This window comes from Mixophyes fleayi, chromosome 4, assembly GCF_038048845.1.
Source record: "Mixophyes fleayi isolate aMixFle1 chromosome 4, aMixFle1.hap1, whole genome shotgun sequence".
Taxonomy (NCBI): domain Eukaryota; kingdom Metazoa; phylum Chordata; class Amphibia; order Anura; family Limnodynastidae; genus Mixophyes; species Mixophyes fleayi.
In genome coordinates, this window is record NC_134405.1 from 63,611,739 (window position 1) to 63,633,646 (window position 21,908).

The window sequence follows — 21,908 nt, forward strand, 5'->3', positions numbered from 1 at the left end:
CTCACCACCAGTTTCAGCCCTCTGTCTTCGCTTGGTGTGTATGAGAGATACAAGTCCTTGTTGTCAACTTTCACAGTAACAGCGGTCCGTGGACTTACCCGTTGTCTGTGTATTCTAATTATGAATTTTGCTGTTGGGGAAAACATAACATATATTAGGAAATTTATATTGGTGTGCAATGGAAACTACATTAACAGTACATTTAAAAAATTTATAGTAATAAAAAGTGACGTCAACTCTGGAGAAACTATAATCTATTCTTTATATAAAATGTGACACTAATTAGTTTTATATCTTATTTGCAGAACTAATAATGGTGATGCCTAGACACTGGTGTTCGCTATGCAGAGGCATGTAATTTTAACCACTACAGACTGCTGGCTAAGTTCCAGAACATCTCTGCTATCCCCACCGTAGAATCTGCCTGATGCCCAATTTATTTGGTAAAACTGGATGTTTTTTCCATCTGGTCTTCCCATGCAGTTTAACCTAAACTGCAGCCAATTTAGGGGTTTTAAAACCACCACACATCACCAGAGGTTTGAGATTTCCCCCTCCAAACTGCAGGTAAATCCCAAAGTTTGGGGAATAAAACAGCTGGCAATGTGTGTCGATTTGCAAAGCACCAAAAATAACACAATTTACCATGAAACTCATTTAATTCTCTGATCACCCTCTCCATTATTATAATGTTTTTCTCTACAAAATAAAGCAAGTATATCTCAAAATGCAGTATTTATTATAGTAAAGATTTTCTCTTCATTGCCTCAGGACAATTATTATATACAAAAGCTATTTTTAGAACCATCTTTTCTGCTACTCACTTATGTACACAAACAGGGCACACCAATTTACCACCTCACTTTTGTGTTATAAAGTGCCAGTCATACCAGTCAAAGAAGGCAAAAGAGGCTTAGGCATGAGAATCACCTTGCATCCTTTCAATATCGTCATTGCTGCCTACCAGGAATTTTGACATGAGTATGTCACCATTTACCACAAATTTTCTGTTGGACTGATCTTGCATAGAAGTTGTAGGAAGGTTAATACCAATAATTCTTTCAGTATCTCTGATCAGTGAGAAATCTGAAATATATAACAGAGGAAAATGAACAATAATAATACATACCTAGAGATTAAGTTAGGTAAAAACATATTATAAATGTACTACTGATATCTATAAGTGCTTAAGTTTGATGTATTCTTCTATAACCTTCTCACTTTCTCTCCTCTCTTTCCATTTTTGACTCTCTCAGACTTCCGCCTCCAACATTCCACTAAAACGGCTCTCACAAAAGTGATCAATGATCTACTTACTGCAAAGTCTAAGGGCCATTTCTCTATACTCATTCTCCTGGACCTCCCTGCTGCTTTTGAGCCTGTTGATCACCCTCTTCTCCTACACACCCTTCACTCCATTGGCCTTCGTGACACAGTTCTTTCTTGGCTCACTTCCTACCTATCAAACCGCTCATTTAGTGTTTCTACCTCTGGCACATCCTCCATTCCACTCCCACTATCTGTTGGGGTCCCAAAAGGCTCTGTTCTTGATCCTTTACTTTTTCCATTGCGCACATCTTCTCTTGGGGCACAAATTAGCTCATTCTGTCTCCAATACCTTCTCTCCGCTGATGACACTCAAATCTATATCTCTTCCCCTGACCTCTCTCCTTCTGTACTATCTTTTGTAACCAACTGTCTTTCTGTTATCTCCACATGGATGTCCCAACGCTACCTAAAGCACAACATGTCCAAATCAGAGCTTGTTATCATCCCTCCTACCAGAGTCACCACCTGCCCTCAAATCTCCATCACTGTCAATAACACCACAATTTCATCAGTCTCCCAAGCCCGCTGCCTTGGTGTCACACTTGACTCGCCCCTCTGCTTTATTCCTCACATCTAGACTCTCACCCAGTCCTGTCGACTCCATCTTAAAAACATTGCCAGAATAGGCTCTTTTCTTACTCAACATGCTACCAAAACTCTTATCCATTCTCTAATCATATCCCGTCTTGACTATTGCAACATCCTGCTATCTGGCATTCCTGACAACCAAATATCCACACTTCAATCCATCCTAAATGCTGCTGCAAGACTGATCTTCCTCTTACCATTCCACATCTGCTGCACCACTTTGCAAATCATTACACTGGCTTCATATGTCCTCCAGAATCAAATTCAAATTACTCACCCTTCCCTACAAAGTCCTCAACAACACTACACCTGCATATATCTCAAATCTCATATCAAAATACTCTCCCACCCTCTTAGATCTACCTCTGATCTGTGCCATGTCTCGTCTCTGGTAAACACCACTCACTCCTGAAAACAAGACTTCTCCTGTGCTGGTCCCCACTTATGGAATTTCCTACCATGCCCAATCAGACTTTCTCACAGCCTTCATATCTTTAGACATTCTCTAAAAACCCATCTCTTTTTTAGAGGTGACCTTATTCCTGATGATACTATTCATACTAATACACCCTCACAACTGTCCCAATCTCTACTCTGAACCACATTTGCTCCTATTGTTTCAGCTGTGTCCTCTTCCACTTAGAATGTAAGCTCTCTAATGAGCAGGGTCCTTCACACCATTTGTTTTCATGACTGCGTTTATTTTGTCTACCTTGTATGTCCCTGTTTCATGTATTTACTGTTTTCACAACTATACGGCACTGCAGAGCACTGTGGCGCCTTACAAATCTATAATAATAATAATAATAATAATAATAATAAAACCTACTTCCTGGATCTTTTATTTTACCATCTTTTCTTCCTTCTCTTTTTGTGTGTGGCACATTTTTTTCATAAAGTATTTTCTGTGTATTTTTATTGCGTGTCCTCTTTATCTTCACAAAACTTAGCATAATTCCAATATGGGTGATTGTACAGATATATGTGGGAGCAGTGGTCGAAGTGGAAATTTAGCAGCGGCGGTATGGAAAATGTAAGTGAATGGAATTTGATAGATTTTCAATCAAAGTATTAGGAGATGTGGCGGTATGGCGTATCCCTTGATTGTAGCCCACTTCAACCACTGTGTGGTACTTTGTTCAGGCATTATGGGTAAAATGCAAATACACCAAAAATATATATCTCCCTCCCTCTCTCACTCTCTCTATATATTATATATATATATATATATATATATATATATATATATATATATATATATATATATAGATTATATCTATATATCGATATTAGATATATAGATATATAGATATATATAGATATAGGTAGGGGCCCCAGTGCACTGCTTTGCCCGGGGGCCCATAATGTTGTTGAGATAGCCCTGTTGTTCAGGCATTATGGGTAAAATGTAAATACACCACCAATAATAAACATTGCACGTTATCCATTAAAGTGGTTAGGAAGTTAATGAATCTCTGGTAAGTGACAGCAACCTCCTAAGAGTACATACCTCCCAATGGTTCCTCTGCATGACAGAGCAGCGGTGAACAGGTGCTTGGAGGGGAGGGGAGGACAGTACTGGACAGCCTAACACTTCAAAAGCACTATAGACGTCCCTGGTCTGAACACACCACATCATGATGTAGCCACGCCAACCAGACAACAGCAGCCTGGCTGCATTTTGATTAATTTATTCATCCAGCAATTTAATGCAGTAGCTACTGTGCCAGGCAGCCATGCAATTAGTGAGTTGCAGATTTGGGTATTGATTCGAGTTGGAGTAGAACCTGGTGGGTGGATTAAAACCTCTGGCGATGTGTGTCGATTTGCAAAGCACCCAAAAAAAAATGCAATTTACTATTAAACTCAATTCATTCTCTGATCACCCTCTCTATTAATATTATAAAGTTTTTCTCTACAAAATAAAAATGTATATCTCGAAATTCAGTATTTCTTATAATAAAGATTTTCTCTTCAATGCCTCAAGACAATTGCTATATACAAAATTTATCTTTAGAACCATCTTTTCTGCTACCCACTTTTATGTACGCAAACGGGGCACACCAAGTTACCACTTCACTTATGTGTCATAAAGTGTCATTCATACAAGTCAGAGAAGGCAAAAGAGGCTTAGGCATGAGAATCACCTTGCGAGAATTTTAACTTGAGGTTGTCACCATTTAGCACAAACTTTTCTCGGATAGAAGTTGGCTGAGGCTGAGGGTTAACACGAATAATTCTACTCTCGTATCCTTTGATGTATGAGATATCTGAAATATATAACAGAGAAAAATAAACAATAATAATCCATGCCTAGAACTTAAGCTGGGTAATAACATACTGAGAATGTACTACTGATGTCTATATGTACTTAGGTTTGATGTGTTATTCTATACGCTGCTTCCTGGATCTTTTATTTTACCTTCATTTCTTCCTTTTATTTTTGTGTGTTGCACTCTTTTTCATTAAGTATTTTCTGTTTAGTTTTATTTCTTGTCCTCTTTTTATATATATATATATATATATATATATATATATATATATATATAGAGAGAGAGAGAGAGAGAGAGAGAGAGAGATAGAGAGATAGAGAGATAGAGAGATAGATGTATTTCTATAGATATATCTATATATCCCTATATATATTTCTATAGATATATCTATATATCCCTATATATCTATATATCCCTATATATCTATATATCCCTATATATATATATATATATATATATATATATATATATATATATATATATATATATATATATATATCCCTATATATATCTATATATCCCTTTATATATCTATATATCCCTATATATATCTATATATCCCTATATATATATATATATATATATATATATATATATATATTTATAGATATAGGTAGGGGCCCCAGTGCACTGCTTTGCCCGGGGGCCCATAATGTTGTTGATATAGCCCTGTTGGTCAGGTATTATGGGTAAAATGTAAATACACCACCAATCATAAACATTGCACACTATCCATTAAAGTGGTTAGGATGTTTTTGGATCTCTGGTAAGTGACAGCGACCTCCTAAGAGTACATACCTCCCAACGGTTCCTCTGCATGACAGAGCAGCGGTGAACAGGTGCTTGGAGGGGAGGGGAGGACAGTACTGGACAGCCTAGCACTTCAAAAGCACTAGAGACGTCCCTGGTCTGGACACACCACATCATGATGCAGCCAGGCGCGGCCCATCATAACATGGCCATGCTACCCTGTCCTGATGCCCAGGGCCATCTTAACAACATTACGGGCCCCCGGGCAAAGCAGTGCATCGGGGCCCATATAATATATATATAGGGGCCCCGATGCACTGCTTTTTTTAAATGTACTCGCTCAGTGACCCTTGAAGTTTTTCTTTTGCAGGATTTTTTTTTTGCAGGATTATTTATTCTTATTAAGAGCCTTGCCTATGGGGCCCCCTTGCCCGTGGGGCCCCCGGGCACCTGCCCATCGTGCCCAATGGAAAAGATGGCCCTGCTGATGCTGTCTACCAAATGTTGGGAGGTATGAGTGTATGTGCTTACATCCCATTGTGTTGCCCTGAAACTTCCTTTATTTTTAGCCTGTCTAATGTTTTAGCACATCTGCTTACAATCAGTTCACCTTCCAGTGAGTGCAGGTCAATACACTGCATGTATAGTCCATCCATGATTACAGTCCCTAAGCAAGTATCTATAGCCATATCAGCACACGTGACACCTATAGGGTCCAACATTAACAAGAGACAACAGCAGCCTGGCTGCATTTGATTAATTTATTCATCCAGCAATTTAATGCAGTAGCTACTGTGCCAGGCATCCATGTAATTACTGAGTTGCAGATTTGGGTATTGATTAGAGTTTGAGTAGAAGCTGGTGGGTGGAGTAAAACCGCTGGCGATGTGCAAAGCACCAAAAGAAAATGCAATTTACTATGAAACTCAATTCATTCTCTGATGACTCTCTCTATTAATATTATAAAGTTTTTCTCTACAAAATAAAAATGTATATCTTGAAATTCAGTATTTCCTATAATAAAGACTTTCTCTTCAATGCCTCAAGACAATTGCTATATACAAAATTTATCTTTAGAACCATCTTTTCTGCTACCCACTTTTATGTACGCAAACAGGGCACACCAAGTTACCACTTAACTTATGTGTCATAAACTGCCAGTCATACCAGTCAGAGAAGGCAAAAGAGGCTTAGGCATGAGAATCACCTTGCGAGAATTTTAACTTGCGTTTGTCACCATTTAGCACAAACTTTTCTCGGACAGAAACTGGCTGAGGCTGAGGGTTAACACGAATAATTCTACTCTCGTATTCTGTGATGTATGAGATATCTGAAATATATAACAGAGAAAAATGAGCAATAATAATCCATGCCTAGAGATTAGGCTGGGTAATAACATACTGAGAATGCACTATACATAGAAAATAGATGACCAATAATACAGCGCTCTATGGTCCTAAATGCAGCCAAAATCCTGATACAAGGGTATACAGCCTAAATAATATCAATAGCAACAGTGTTACATCAAGACATTCAGAGCTTATAGGTTCTCATAGGTGACAATATTATATCAAAATCAACACATATATATCAAACATGTCCATAATAAAAGTTCCACTCTTATGAAGTATAGAAGGTAGCTTGTTCCATGACACAAATGTTGTGCTTCAACGTAATATACACCTTCCCATCACCTTCGTGGAAATAATAAAAATGGATTCCTACCAGAATTTTGGATTATATAGGCATATAAAATATTAGCAGAGCTCCTCCCGATATTAGAACTTTCGGAATTGGTTCCACTTTAATCCCTTCCTCTCCAACATCGATGTCCGCATATGGCAGTCAAATTCCTTTCAGTGGAGTGAATTACACAACAGAAGGTTTTGTCTGTAACAGTGTAAGCTCTCTCCTGGTATCAGGAGAAGTGATACCAGGAGAGAGCTTACACTTTATCCATCCAAGTGTTTAGGATGTTATTGGATCTCTGGTAAGTGACAGAGACTTTAGGCAGGACAGTCCTGATCTGAGAGCTTTGTTCCGATCGGTGGAAATGTTTTTAAGTATTGTCTGTTCACTGCTGCTCTGCATCTTACAGTCTAAATTCCTAAACACACACTAGTTAATTTCTTGTCATCCAATTAACCTACCAGTATGTTTTGTAGGGCACACTTAGATAATGCTAAGTAAGATTCATTCTGAGGGCATTTCGAAGCTTTGTAATCATATTAAACCTGGCAAATTTGAGGTTCAGGGTTATTTAGTTCTTTCTATTCATGCAGGGTTTTGGCTCAACCACAAAGACTGTCAGGATACAGTACTAGAATTTACAATAATAATTTTAAGAGCAGCCCTAGTACACACCTCTCTACTGCAAATCTGGGTGAAAAAATCACCTTAAAAATCTCAAAATCCAACACAATAAAATCTGTCTTTATCCACATTAATGACATTGTCTATAACAGTTATTATATTGTAGAAAATATATTTTCTTACCATTTGGATCAAATTTCTTTATCATATCCATTAATTTCCGTCTCCTCACAGGAAATCGTACAATTACCACATTCTCCAGCACGGTCATGTATGGGGGGGTTGAGTAGGTGATTGGCTTACTAGGAAACAGATATTTTAAAGAAAAATGTCTCCTTCCTGGCGAGATGTCCACATAATTCTGGGTTCATAAAGGTGAAAAGGAAAGGATACGAATTATAAGCAGTTATGTAATATTCGATGACAATGAGCTTTAAACATCTTTGAAATAAAATGGCCGCCCCCAGGTTCTTATGCCTGTCATAGTATAAGTGACAACCTGAACCGCACTAATCAGGGGGGGTATCAGGAAACAGGTACTCCTGTACCACAACACAGACTCATCAATGTAAGTACATCTGGGAACCCTCACTTCTGACACTGATAATCAAGTATTTGCTAGGAATTTTATTATGTTAAAAATTTAGGATTACTCTGCCCAGTCACCCTTATTTGATAGTTTTGACTGACGTTTTGCTGCTTTTGACACCTCTTCAATGTTTTGTAATTCATAGCACCTGTATGTTGGTGAGCTCCTTATATAAACCATAGTTATGAGTGCTGTATAAACAGTAATGAAAGGAAACGCTCATTTAAATTAATTAATGTGATATTTCCGACAAAAGCATTATATATTGTGATTTTTAGACCACGAGTTCTAAAAACGTGAATCTTTTCTTTTGAGTGATATACTATTACTATTTTAGGCTCCATACAGTAGTGGCAATATACAATTAAGCCTGCACATAGTGGCTGCGCGTGGCTGTGCATTTAAAGTGTGAAATCGGTACCGCAACATTGCGGATTTCCCTTCACAACCCTACAGGGTACGAATAGAAATCCGCGGTGTTGCGGTAACATGTTGACACTAGCCACGCGTAGCCGCAATGTGTCGGCTTAATTGAAATGCCCCTTAGACATCAGACCTATACAATTACTTCTACAGAGAGGCATCAGATCAAATTGTGAGATCACAAGTGTTAGCCCTGACGATTGGTTATAGTATGGCTGTCTAGTCAGGCTGGTAAAGAGGCCTGCTATATATCTGTGCTAACACATACTTGCCAACTCTCCATGAATGTCAGGGAGACTCCCTGAAATAGGGGTAATCTCCCTCACTCCCTGAAGAGTCTGGCATTCTCCCTGATGCTGAGCCAGTACAAGACATAGTTGGCTTAGCCATCTGTTGCATGATGACACAGCTCATAAATTGTGTCCTATGTCCATGTATTGATGCCTATCGAGGTGGCCATTTTCATGGAGACCAAGATTTAATCAAAGACTGACAGGTTAGACAACATGACTTCAGTAATGGAGACAGAAATGTAAAAGACACTTAAGTCTCTAGAGATTAATTAGCTGCTTTTCTTTAACGCATAGTTGCCTACTTTCCCGGAATGTCCGGGAGACTCCCACATTTCTGGAAGACCTCCCATTGAGAGCAGGGCGTTTTGTCTCACCAATTCCTAATTCTATTACCTCTTCCAGGAATCGCTCCCCAGTTTTATATAGGTAGGGAATTTTCACATAATCCCGCGATTCCTGGATACAGCATTTGCAACCTCTGATGCCTTCGCAAAAGCTTACTAGAGCCTGATGCGGTCTTTAAGTACCTAGTGGGATTTTTATATAGCTCCCATCGGGAGCCTTTCCATGATACAACTCTGGCTTATTAGTCCGTGGAAGGCTTTATTTTATCAATCCCGCTATGTTACTCTGTATATTATTGTAAGGGGCACTGCAGATTCGGGTTATTTGGCGATTTCTTAAACATCAGATCGCTATATAAACCCGGTAATATAACATTCTGAATATCACTATCAGTTTACAGTGCCTCTTGAATCACAGGCAACAGAGTTTTCACACATACTGTATGCAATAGATATAATTATTAGTGCTATTTTAGCATACTATTGAATATTTATTAGGATATAGGTTGGACCTTGCAAAAAACCTTCCCCCCCATTTTTTGCATTTTTAAACCACAGTTCACTAATTTGTATTATTTCGCTCATCTACTTTCCATTTTAATCATACTCAATAAAAGTTACATTTTAATAAGCACCCACGGAGTGCCTCAAATTACACTGTCTTTCCTTCCCTTTTCTCCTCCTTACATTTAATTGTTACAGTGTTGGGTGCACCCCCCGATTAGACTTTCTCTTCGGGTTAACAAGTGATTATTATACTCAGTGCTTATATTATTCTACCTAGTGCGGTTACCTACCCCAACCTCCCGATTCTCTCCTCCACAATAGATTAGTGGCCGTGGGCGGGGCTTAATGATGCAAATATCACGTCATTTTAGCCCCACCCCCAGTTGTAATTGAGACAATCGTTTAGGGGCGGGGTCAAATGATGCAATTCGAGCCCCCCTACGCCCACCTCCCCTGGGATCTTACTGAAGCCAACGAGGAAAAATTGGCAAGTATGTGCTAACACATTACATGACAAGGAGGAAATTGTTCTTTTCTAGAGGGCCATATGTGGCTCTTGGACCACGTGTTGCTCACCACTGCTATAAAGCATCCCAGGGTCGGTCAGCTTGTTTAGAAAGTCCCAATCTACACCTGTGATGATTTTCTATGGCTACTGAGAATTATCAGTGACATATTGTATTTAGTATATTTGTGTGTCACTTACTTCAAGTTTTCATTTACATAAAACACATTATATTTGTATAGGTTCTTACCTTACTATAGGTGCATGCTGTCTGGCAGGGTACTCTGAAATGTAAGAGCAATGTTGCATTTATTTTATTGCATTAAATATGACTTAAAGGTATGCGGGCAAAGTGTCAAATTGCAGACTCAAAGTGTCAACTATCATGTAGTCCATGTATTCAGGTCTAACACTGCTACATTGCAAGATAACGAATCACGTATGTTTGGTATACGATGGAAGCTAGCACTTTGTATAAGACAAAATACAACAACATTTAATTATTTTTCTACTTCAGACACCTTTGTTTTTCAAGATCTTTTACATAGTGACACACTGTGTCCTTTGCTAATTTCAGTCTTAAGAAGAAGGCATATAACTCCAAAATGTTTTACTTAAATACGAGGTGAACGAAATTCTATTTTGTCCCACTTATGGCCCCAAATGGCTTGCTCCCCACCCCCTAACATACTGTATCACTTTAGCACTCATCCTGGTATATTATTATGTTTTGGTATTTTACAGTATTTGGATAGTAACTTGGGCGTTCTGATCATTCGTAGTAGAAGATTATCTATAAATGTAAGAAAAAGTTAACCCCAATTATAGCAAATCTCCCAATGGTATATCTTCCAATAGTCAGATTACGTATTTTCTAAATATTACAAAGATTAGAACGATCATCTTGGGCTGACTAAGGGACACTTCTGGTGCACATGTATAAGGTATTTATTTGAAACTGAGGCTGTCAACCAGACATTTGTTGACAGTTACTTGGGCCCCAGTAAACATGAATGTCCCCCACTATGACAACTGACATGTGCACTGAATATAAATGAATAAGCAAACACTTATCAATACCTGTATATTGGGGTAGCCATGGTGATAATTCACAGGTCACAGGAACTGTGGATAGAAAACACAGAATCTTTCATAAAGACCTACATTCTGACCCTATAGATAACAGATGTCCATGTTAGTGCACAATGAAAATATTTTGAAATCTAGAAAGAATAGAGAAAGTAATGTTTTTATATATACTGTTACCAGGTATTAAAAAGTATATTATTCACAATTATGTAAATATATTAACAACATTTAAGATGTAAACTCAGAGCTGTGTTTATGGTTGTATGGGCTAATCAGGTTGTTCTCTATTCTTGATGGAACTCCTAAACAATCTTTCTTTGTGTGTTTTCCCAGATGAATTGAATTTATAAGAATGGGGCAGGGAAAAATAGAGACCTGCCATCTGGTACACCAGTAGCTTCTATGTGTATACATTATGGTACAACAGCTGCACTGAGTTGCAAAAGGAGCAAACCGTAAAGGTACCTTTGAGTTAGAAAAGGTAAAATGTGTCACCTGAGCTTTAAAACAAGCATTTTAGAGTGAGTAGTGCACAATGGATGTATGCACAGGGTTGATAGGAGCCTCTAAAAGAATGTGAGTGTTAGGGAAATGGCCTATAAAGTATACTCAGGGTGGTACCTAGTCCCAACTAAGCTTCACAGTATTTTCCCAACCACGTCAAACAGGTGCTGGAGAGACTGCGCCTGACAAGGTTCCCACCTACACATCTGGTAGGGTTGTCCCATCATACAGTCGTTTTGGGACACTGCTCTGACCCTTCTCCGGGCAGCATGTAGTTCCAGACTCTTGGCGCTTAGTTTGTCTTCCCCCTCTGTCTCCCCCTTTTAATCCTTCCCACTTTGAAAACTCACCGTGTTGTGTCTAATCTTGGAAAGTTGTATTGCGGAACCATCTTTACAATGTACTGTTTTATTCAGTGGAAATATTCTGCATTGCTGGTTTTTTGAGCAAAGTGTGAAAATAAAGATATTTAAAAAATAAATAAATACATAAAGAAGCCTCTAAAAAGAATGAGGATTCTATTTATAGATGCTTAGAAGCCCATCATAAGGGGGAAAATACAAACAGAAAAAGGAACTTAAGAAACATTTTGTTGTAACACCACCACAACATTTACCAAATACATCTACCAAGATTTGTATATGTCCAATTTTAAAGAGACAGACACATAGTCAACTACCTGACTCTCCACCATCATCCCCATTTCACTTGACATTCATGGCAGAGAAAAGAGTGAGAGTAGAGAGAGAACAAATCTCTTCATCCAGTGCGGCACAAACTCTCACTCAATTTCCACAACCACAAATAGCACAAGTGCTGACACTAGTTACAACAATCCAACAACCACCCAACTACAACAACCTAAAGCATTTAACACACTACATACATATGCAATATCACCATTTCTAACTCCACTTCCCAATCAGTGTGGTTCAAAAATACACCTTGTTATAGCCATCTATCAAGTCACAAATTGGCCAACACATCCTATCAGACCCCATCCTCATAGAGTGTCAACTATTCAGAAAGAGAAGGTAGGATTAATTAGACTGGGAATATTTAAACAAACCCATTAAGGGAATTTTCCTAACCAAGAGATCAGTCTCAAATAGTACATGTTCCATGGTCAGTTACTGATCTAATGCATTGTTAGAGGGCTGCCTAAAATTAGGGAAAAACCAGAAGAGTAGGTAGAAGAAGAAGAAGTTAAGGTTGAGTGTTATAATACCAGTTGGGGAGATGTAAATCAGTTGGGGAGAGCAGCACTCCCTGCTACTGCTGCTAGGATCCAGGAGGTGATGATTTGAGTGACTACAGAAGAGGCTTTTAAAGAACAGTCAATAATTTCTGTAAAAACAATTCAGTCTAAAATGAATGCCTGCAAGCAGGGTAAACTGGAAGCAGCAGCAGACCATTTTGAGAGATTAAGGGAATTTCACTTGAAGCTTTCCTGAAATACTAAAAATAAGAAATTACCTTTGTCTTCATCAATATTTTTTTATCTTCTCTTGACTTTTTTGACAATTTTACTGATGAACTTATCTTGGACTACTGTAATTAAATGTGTCAAGTTTTTTTAGGTCTGCGAGACTCAAAGCAAGGAACCAGAAGAATCTTGTCACTCAATAAAGCCTGGAAACTGGGTCTACGTCAAGGTACATCAAAGAAAGTCTTCTCTAAAGCCAACTGGACTCTACCAAGTCCATGTCCATCATTTTGTAAAAACACCAGCACTTTCCACCCAGACAAGGCTACTTTTCCCAGAATGTAAAATACCATTGTCCCAGCTGCTACCAATATGTGGGGTTTGAATTTTGCTCAGAAAAATAGCTTCTTAAAGTGCTCTGATACATATGGGCAGTAGGCCACTCTAAACAAAGTGGGGCACAATAATGCCCCTGTGACCGGATGGGCTTACTTCACCACTAGGTTTGTGAGGGAAGAATATGAAGGGATGTTCTTCTTAAACGGTTTATCTAGATTTCTTTCTCACGGTCAGTAACTGATTGTTACTGACCACTCCTACTGGTGTCACCTGCCACCAGACACTCGCAGACTGCAAATACCAGCTGCCCAATAGTTGTAGGAGAATCTTACTGCCACCACCAGGCTCCTTCAGGGCACCTAAAACCGCTTACTTCTCGGTACTCGCAGACTGCAAATGACAGCTGCCCAATAGTTGTAGGAGAATCTTACTGCCACCACTAGGCATCCTTCATGGCACCTAAAACCGCTTACTTCTGGGTACTCGCAGACTGCAAATGCCAGCTGCCAAATAGTTGTAGGAGAATCTTACTGTCACCACCAGGCTCCTTTACGGCACCTAAAACTGTTTACTTCTGGGTACTCGCAGACTGCGAATGCCAACTGCCCAATAGTTGTAGAAGAATCTTGCTGCCACCACCAAGCTCCTTCATGGCACCTAAAACTGCTTACTACTGGGTACTCATAGACTACAAATGCCAGCTGCCCAATAGTTGTAGGAGAATATTACTGCCACCACTAGGCTCCTTCATGGCACCTAAAACCGCTTATTTCTGGGTACTCGCAGACTACAAATGCCAGCTGCCCAATAGTTGTAGGAGAATATTACTGCCACCACTAGGCTCCTTCATGGCACCTAAAACCGCTTATTTCTGGGTACTCGCAGACTGAATGCCAACTGCCCAATAGTTGTAGAAGAATCTTGCTGCCCCCACCAGGCTCCTTCATGGCACCTAAAACTGCTTACTTCTGGGTAGTTGGTATAACTGCTACAGGGCCTCTTTGCTGTGAGTTGTCTGGTACTTCCTAACCGCTTACTATGGATCAGGACTGCTGGGTAGCTGGTAGAGCTTTGACACAGAGAAGCTCGGTTCAATACAGAACAGTCAGGGAACTGATTAAAATGTAAGCTCTTATCTGTTGGTCACAGGACACAGCAAGTAATAGGCATCAGGCAGAATCTTCAGCAGTGACGTTTATTGCTCAAGGGTCCTGACAAGGATTTTTACACACTTGATCTCCAGAAGTTCAGATGGTATAATACAGTTAAAATACAAAATACAGCTTTATGTACTGTTTCTGATACACATGTTGGCGGGGGGTAAACCAGCCCCCTTTCCTTCCTGGCACCACAAAGTCTGAGATATTACATTCATTGATCATCAGGATATAATATGTTCTCTAAACTTGGATTTACCGTAACTTAAATTTACATCAATCTGGGATTTCTTAAAGTACTTGCTGTTACGTTATACAGATAGGTTTCCTATTTCTCCAAGACACAGTATGAAAGGCTAACAACCCCCTTCTGTGCATTCAAGCCAAAAAGAAGTGTTGGTAACTCTCAGATGAAAAGGCTGAATTAGCATGGGATTGTTGTCTCTATTGTGTGGCGGTTACATGGATGGTCTCTGTGTTCTCAGTGGTCACCAGAATGCTAAATACTAGTCAGATGGGACTGGTAGATGTTAGTATTTGATTATAGCTCTTTGACAACACAATTTTATGTATTTTATTGTCTATATATGCCTGTGCTATGGGGTAGTTTTATCTGTCCATAAAGGAGTGTTGTGTTTGAACTAAAGAGGGTAATCATTCAGGGTTTGTTAACTGTTTGCATTATAATATAATCTCTGCATAACAGAACCTCAACTTTCTGGAAGCCAGCTAGATGACAGCAAAGCTGCAAGTAAAAGCAAGAGAGAACAATAGGTAATCAAAGCTGCAAGAACAAGTAAAAGTAAGAGAATTTGAATGCTGGAGAATACACTTAAATATTCATTAACGAGTCCCAGATATATGCCTTATATGATGTGCTGAATGTCAACATATTGCTCCTTTTGTACATTAATTGGTTGTTGTACATGTGCAGAATGATATTTTGTTTGTTGCTGAATATGAATGTAAACAGTGGGGGTGGGGGGGGGCGCTATTGGTGTATTAGCCTAGGGCTGCCAGAACCCTTAATCAGGCCCTGGTATTTACTAATACTGCAAGTGCATCTCTATGTTATTTCTACGCCTTTCTCTGTCATCTGTATACTTTTGTGGTGCTGAAGTATACATACTTGTTACACCTGACATATGACTGCCACAATTGCTAGTATTGTTATCTGGATACATCTTGAGATGTGTCTGGCTCATCACATGCATGTACGTGTCTTTTCCCTACATATAATCTAAGCCCATAGTAATCCACCTCTAAATGAGCCCCAATGTGTTATTTGATAACATGGGACATTTAAAGGGGAGAATTAAACAGTTAATTACACATGTCCCTCTTTATAAGACACTTCCAATGAAAGGGCCTGAGATATTAAGGAAAGGAAAGCAAAAAAAAGTAGTAACTTTGCACCTGGCAAAACCATGTTGCATTGGAGGGGGAGGTAAATTTAAAATGTGATGGCAGATATAGTTGGTAGTTAGATAGTTGGGATAGGGCATGTCCTAGATCAACTTTACATTTCAGTGTACAATAAAGCTATTAAGTATTTGTGGCTACATAGTATTTGCATCCATTACTCTGGTAGCACATATAAATACTTTATTATCACTACAATAGTTACAATTAGGTTATTAACCCTACAATACAGTACTTTGCTTTTTATACTTTCTCTAAACACAAATCTGTCTGTTGTGCACTTTTTTCATCTGTTGCCATTCTCTTAACACTGCTCTCTGAAAAAATGTTGTGAAAGAGGTGTCAGGACTGACTGAACCAACAATAACTCTTTGATAATAGAATGATGAAACCCAGCAACTCACCTGATTTCCTCCTCAGTATCAGGTTTCCCGTGTCTCTGTGTGACATATGAAGAACACACGATATTTATAATGTGCTGCTTGGGCGGTGCATATTTTCCTGAAAAGCAGGTCACACACCAAGATTTATCTGATTCACCTGCTTTCTCAGCTTCTTACTCAATCAGGAAGAGGACGATTTACTCCACATTGATCAATCGTCATCTCTTATTTTCATATTTAATATACAAATGTTATTTATCTTGGAAGAATAACTATAATGAATAAATATGAGTTATAACTGATTATTCTAAGAGTATTATTGTAATAGTCTTAAATAAAAGTCTTCTACTAACATACAAGGCCATCAACAAATTGCACCAACATACATCTCTTCACCTGTCTCGAAATATCTCCTCACTCGACACCTCCGTTCTGCACAAGATCTGCGCCTCTCTTCCGCTCTCATCACATCATCCCATTCCCGGTTACAGGACTTTTTTCGGGCTACACCCACTTGGTGGAATTCCCTCCTTCGCACAGTAAGACTTTTCTCTAGTTTTCAAAAACCTTCAAGTGTTCTCTGAAAACCCACCTCTTCAGACAAGCTTATAATATTCCTCAACCAACCAACCTCTAAACCCCCCTTTGTTACCCTATTACCACACTCTGCACAGCTAACACAAGGCCACAACCCTCTGACCAACATTGCTGTGTGACTGATCACACAGCCCACTCAATACTTTTTACCTTTGCATTCTCGCTGAATCAATGTGTAGTATGATGTAGCAAGTGCCCTTGTGTATCAAAGTCCCATTGTCCCATAGATTGTAAGCTTGTGAGCAGGGCCCTCTTACCTCTCTGTCTATATGTATTACCCAGTATTGTTTTATTAATGTTTGTTCCCAATTGTAAAGCGCTGCGGAATTTGCTGGCGCTATATAAATAAATGTTGTTGATGATGATGATGAATAGTCAATAACATTAGACATTACAGTGGCTATAAATGGGATAATGTATAACTTACTATAAATTATAAGGAATTTAGAACTCACTAAAAAGAGTTCAATGACCATATAAAGGCCGCAGGTTACAGAAATCCGAGGTGACTTCTAATATCTGTAATAATTTACAGTAGAGGAATTTTATTCCTTATAATGAATGTTTTATAATAAAAAGTTTTTCTAATGACTATTGCAATAACATTAGAACTAATTATAATTAATGACAGCAGAACTCACAGTTTATATTGATAATATTTATAAGTGTTTATCCATATATTAGCATGACTTGTGTATTATAATTAGAATACAAATACATTCTGTTATAGCATTAATGTTGATGATACTTCTACTATTTGTGATGATTTGTAAAGTGTTGAAGCCTGTGGGTGTCGTTCCTAGAGATGGAACTTTTAGGTAGAGGCAGGCCCGGCGCTCCCATTAGGCAAGGTTAGGCACTTGCCTAGGGCGCCGGGCTCTGGAGGGCGCCTAGAGGGCGCCACAGAACTGGAAATTAATTTTAAAACTGTGCGGCGACCGCTGACCATACCTGTCACGGCCGCCGCACAGCATTCAGATGCATGGGGAGGGGGGGAAGAGGCTATTGCTCACCACCGCCGCCTCTCTGCTCCGTCTCCTCCCCTCCACTCACTAGTGTCAGTGAGTGGAGGGGAGGAGACGGAGCAGAGAGGCGGCGGTGGTGAGACAAGGTAAGAAAAGACGGGGTGAGGGGGGAGGAGGGCGCCGATTTTTGCGAGGGGGGGGGGAGAGGCCGCCAATTTTGCCTAGGGCGCCATGGACCCTAGCACCGGCCCTGGGTAGAGGTGTAGCGTGGAACAATGGCATGCTACAATAATCTCCGCCCCCACACTGCCAAGATAAGAGGCGTGGCCAGCATGGTGGTAGGGGAGGGGCGTGGGCTTTTTGAGGCTGAAAGTATGAAGGGCTTAATGGGGGAGTGCATTTGTAGGTGATGTCACATGACTAGTTTTGCAGTGAAGCACAAACATTTGCACCAGCCGATGTGAAGAGTTGGATGGGTAGAGGGCGTTCCTTTCTACTCAGGCCTAGTTTTGCTCTGAAGTGCTGAAACAAGATTTAATTTTGCAAATAAGATCAATTTAATGAGGCAATGGGTGAAGAGGACAAATTTACAGGGTTTCCCTGCTTTGGTGAAGGGCCTTTTTGTTCCCTGCAAAAGGCCTTGAATTCTCCATCATCTCTGCGGTCCCAGTGATCAGGTCTTGCCCCCTGTACTTATTAAGGGATGCACTGCTGGGGGAAATGTAAGCACAGTTCGACAAAAGTAATAAACATGTTCACATATACAAAAGAGAGGTGTCCATAGGAGAATATGGAGAGAATGCATAACTTAAAGGGGCTATTTATCAATGATTTTATAGCCTTAAATCCTGGGAAAACAGCAGTTAATGGCAAATTGAAGCAACAGAGCTATACATTAACAGAGTAGAAGATATGACATAAATCTCTGGTGTGCTATAAACTAACCATCCATACCATTGCCCTGGAGGTTAAGTCTTTCCAAGATGCTTTCAGCAAGTGATAAGAGGTATCTCATTCTTATGCATGTTATGCAGTCTTCACAGGACAGACAGTTATCAGAGGCGCTGTCCTTGCATAAGTAAATTGATAAATTGATCCGAGAATTCATGTCTAATGATGTAAAAAGCGGCAATAAGAAATGATAGCAGGTTATATCTGAGATCTTTCATAAATAGGGCCCAAAGATAGAGATCTCTAGAGGCGACCATGAATAGAAATACTAATATCTCACTAATAGGGAATACTCACTAAGAGGCAGTGGGAATAATGGATAATTCAAAAAAGAGATAACGTTATGAACAGAACAGATTATGCACAAACATATATTTGGAATGCCAGTCAGAGCTGTGTATGGCCATGTGGATCTACATCCTTCGACTTCCCATCTGTTATCTGTCAGAAAGATGGTAGAGGTGGTCACACACAAGTCACTTCTTGCCTGTAAGCTCACCTGTAAGCTCACCTGTAAGCTCACCTGTTCAGGCAAGCTTATCAATTTCACAAACCACCCTCTTAACCACCCTAGGCTATTCTATCTGATCACCAGCCCTCTATACAGCTCACACAAAGCTTACATGTGTGCTTTATATGCAATCACAATCATCTAACCCCAAACCAAAATTGCTGTGTGACTGGATTATATAGCCTGATTAAGCACCTTTCCCATTACAATCTGGCTGGACCAAAATGCAATCTGTGGCACTTAACCTCATGTATCAAACTCATCTTATTCTACAGTTAGCTTGTGAGCAGGGAGCTCTTACCTCTTTGTCTGGTAATACCCAATCTTGTTTTATTACTGTGTTTGTTGTTAAGGGCTGCAGTGTATGCTGGTGCTATATAAATAAATGTAAAATGAATGAATTATTGCCCTGTGTATGGACCCTCCTTAACATTCTTTAGTTGCATTGAAAGTTGCGTGTACAAGCATGGCCGGATTAAGGGGGGGCACAGGGGGGACATGCCCTGGGCCCCCTCTCTCTGAAGGCCCCCCACCTCTCTGAAGGCCCCCCACCGTCGCCGGCTGGGAGGAGAGAAGCTGCTGCGCATATGCAGCAACTACCATTCGGCAATCTGAAAATGTACAGCACCCGTGGTGCTGCTGTACATGTCGGCTGCTGGTAAGGATTTGGTCCGTCCAGAGAGGCTTTGTATTGAAGAGAGGTGCGCACCTGGTGGGGGGGGAGACTCACAGGTGCAAAAACAGGAGAAAGGCTCAGTCAGTGCTGATATGTTGTGTGAGTTGTAGCTCAGAAGTAGCAGACATGGAGTTGGTAGCAATGGAAATTAACCCTGAGATGCTGAACAAATTGATGACAAAAGCTGGTGTTTTACCTACCTGGAAATTTGTGGATGTGTTGTGTTTTGAGAATGAATATCTAAAAGGTCTTTAACAGTCAGTCTGTGCGGTGCTTCTGCTCTTCCCAGCGCTTTGAAAAACGAGAGAGAGAGAATTATTCAATTTGGGTCTAAGTTTGGGGAGAAGGAGGGCTAATTTATTAAACGTGAATATGAAATATTGTCAGCAATGATTGTGTGAAATGGGTTTCTTTATTACATGTGAATGCTGTTAATCTATTGCTGGGCTGTTTTGTGGGGAGGGAAATAGTTGTTTTTTTATTAAATGTGTATGCTATTAATTCAATGTCAGGGCTAGTTGGGAGAAACAGTTCTATTATTAAATTTGTATACTATTTATTTTATTTCATGTAATATTCAGGCCTATTTGCAGGGAGTGAGGCCTACTTATTAAATGTGGGTGCTATTAAGTTAATGCCAGGGCTGTTTTAGATTTTCACGAACATTCCAGGATCCAGACAAGCAACAACTGAGTTTAAGACACCAGCAGCCAGAGGTGATGAAAGTGATCAGAACAGGTAGGAGAGAGCAAGACAGTCTGCCATCTATCCTGAATCTGGTGGGGCAGTCCCGAATTTGAGTAACTGTCTTGCTTAGTCAGGATTTGGTCCAACTACAAGGACAATTAGGAGGTATGTCCCGCTTCACACTGTACTACTGGTGAAGGCAGAGCTGCGCACAGTAGTGCAAACAGTTTTGCCTGTGTATTTGTCTAAAATTATAGCCATAGTACACCTTAGGGGGCCCCTCTGTCTAAAGTGCCCCGGGCCCCCCAGAGCCTTAATCCAGCTCTGTGTACAAGATGTTTCAGGCAACGGTGATACCTAATTTGCTGCATCCAGCTCCTTGTTGTCGGGTACTTCGGCTGTCTAGGAGAGGCTGGTAATAGAATGATGTCATAATTGCATAACTGGAGGAAATAAGCAGTAAAACTCACACTTCCCCTGTACCTATAAACACAACATATGTTTAACAAAATTCACAGAAAGTATTACTCACCTTCATTCAAAGTTGTATCTTATGCTGTTTTACATATTTCAGAAGAACCACTTTGACGCTGTCTGTTGTGAGATCAGATGTTGGAAATCTCAGGCAATAACGTCACCATTACTTACCTTATACCACTTTCAGACCGCCACCCCGGCAGTATCCCAGGTATAGGAACCCGGGATATTACCGGGGACAGTTCAGGACACCCAGACAAATAGCCGGGTGAACCGTATTCACACTGAACACGGGTCTGCCTGGGTCTCCCTGGCAACATCACAAGAGGAGCTCTGATTGGCTCCTCTTGTGATGATGAATTTTTTTTATTTTGTTTTTTACTTTTAAATGGTGATCGGTGAGATCCAGATTGAAATATCCAGGTCTCACCGTACACACTGGTGGCTACCTGGGTCGGACCCGGGAATAACCCTGTAAAAGACCCAGGTCTAATTCCCGGGTTATCCGTCCTGGGTAGATGCCCCGGGACCCATTCACACTGAGCCTAGACCCAGGTCATCGGGGCTCGCCCCGGCAAACACCCGGGTCTATTAGGCAGTGTGAATGGAGTATAGGTCAAGTCATCCAGCAACAATCTATTGTACCTGTCACCCACACACACTTCCTCTCCTTGTTCCCAGTGAATGGATAAGCTGCTTTCTCATAAGTAGTTTCTCAGAACACAAAATACACTGTGAGTCCACACAGTATGCTTCAATGTAAGGGTATGCTTCAATGTAAGGATTTCAATTAAAAATTATCTCTGCATT

The 21,908-nt window shown here is 40.0% G+C and overlaps 1 protein-coding gene across 3 annotated transcripts in view; it reads right to left on the bottom strand.

The window, feature by feature from the left end:
* LOC142149878 (uncharacterized) overlaps window positions 1-21,908 on the bottom strand; it is a 56,549-nt gene that overhangs the window by 18,398 nt on the left and 16,243 nt on the right. Inside the window, exons 1-8 of one of the 3 annotated variants that reach the window (XM_075205183.1) lie at window positions 16,256-16,340; window positions 10,995-11,039; window positions 10,165-10,198; window positions 7,437-7,614; window positions 6,148-6,270; window positions 4,095-4,187; window positions 931-1,086; window positions 6-130 (exon numbers count right to left, since the gene is read on the bottom strand). In XM_075205183.1, coding sequence (XP_075061284.1) covers window positions 6-130; window positions 931-1,086; window positions 4,095-4,187; window positions 6,148-6,270; window positions 7,437-7,614; window positions 10,165-10,198; window positions 10,995-11,014 — 729 coding nt within the window. In that variant the 5' untranslated portion in view covers window positions 11,015-11,039; window positions 16,256-16,340. Of the gene's footprint in view, window positions 1-5; window positions 131-930; window positions 1,087-4,064; window positions 4,188-6,147; window positions 6,271-7,436; window positions 7,615-10,164; window positions 10,199-10,994; window positions 11,040-16,255; window positions 16,341-21,908 lie in introns of those variants that run through there. The other 2 variants (XM_075205181.1, XM_075205182.1) reach the window with 2 other exon arrangements.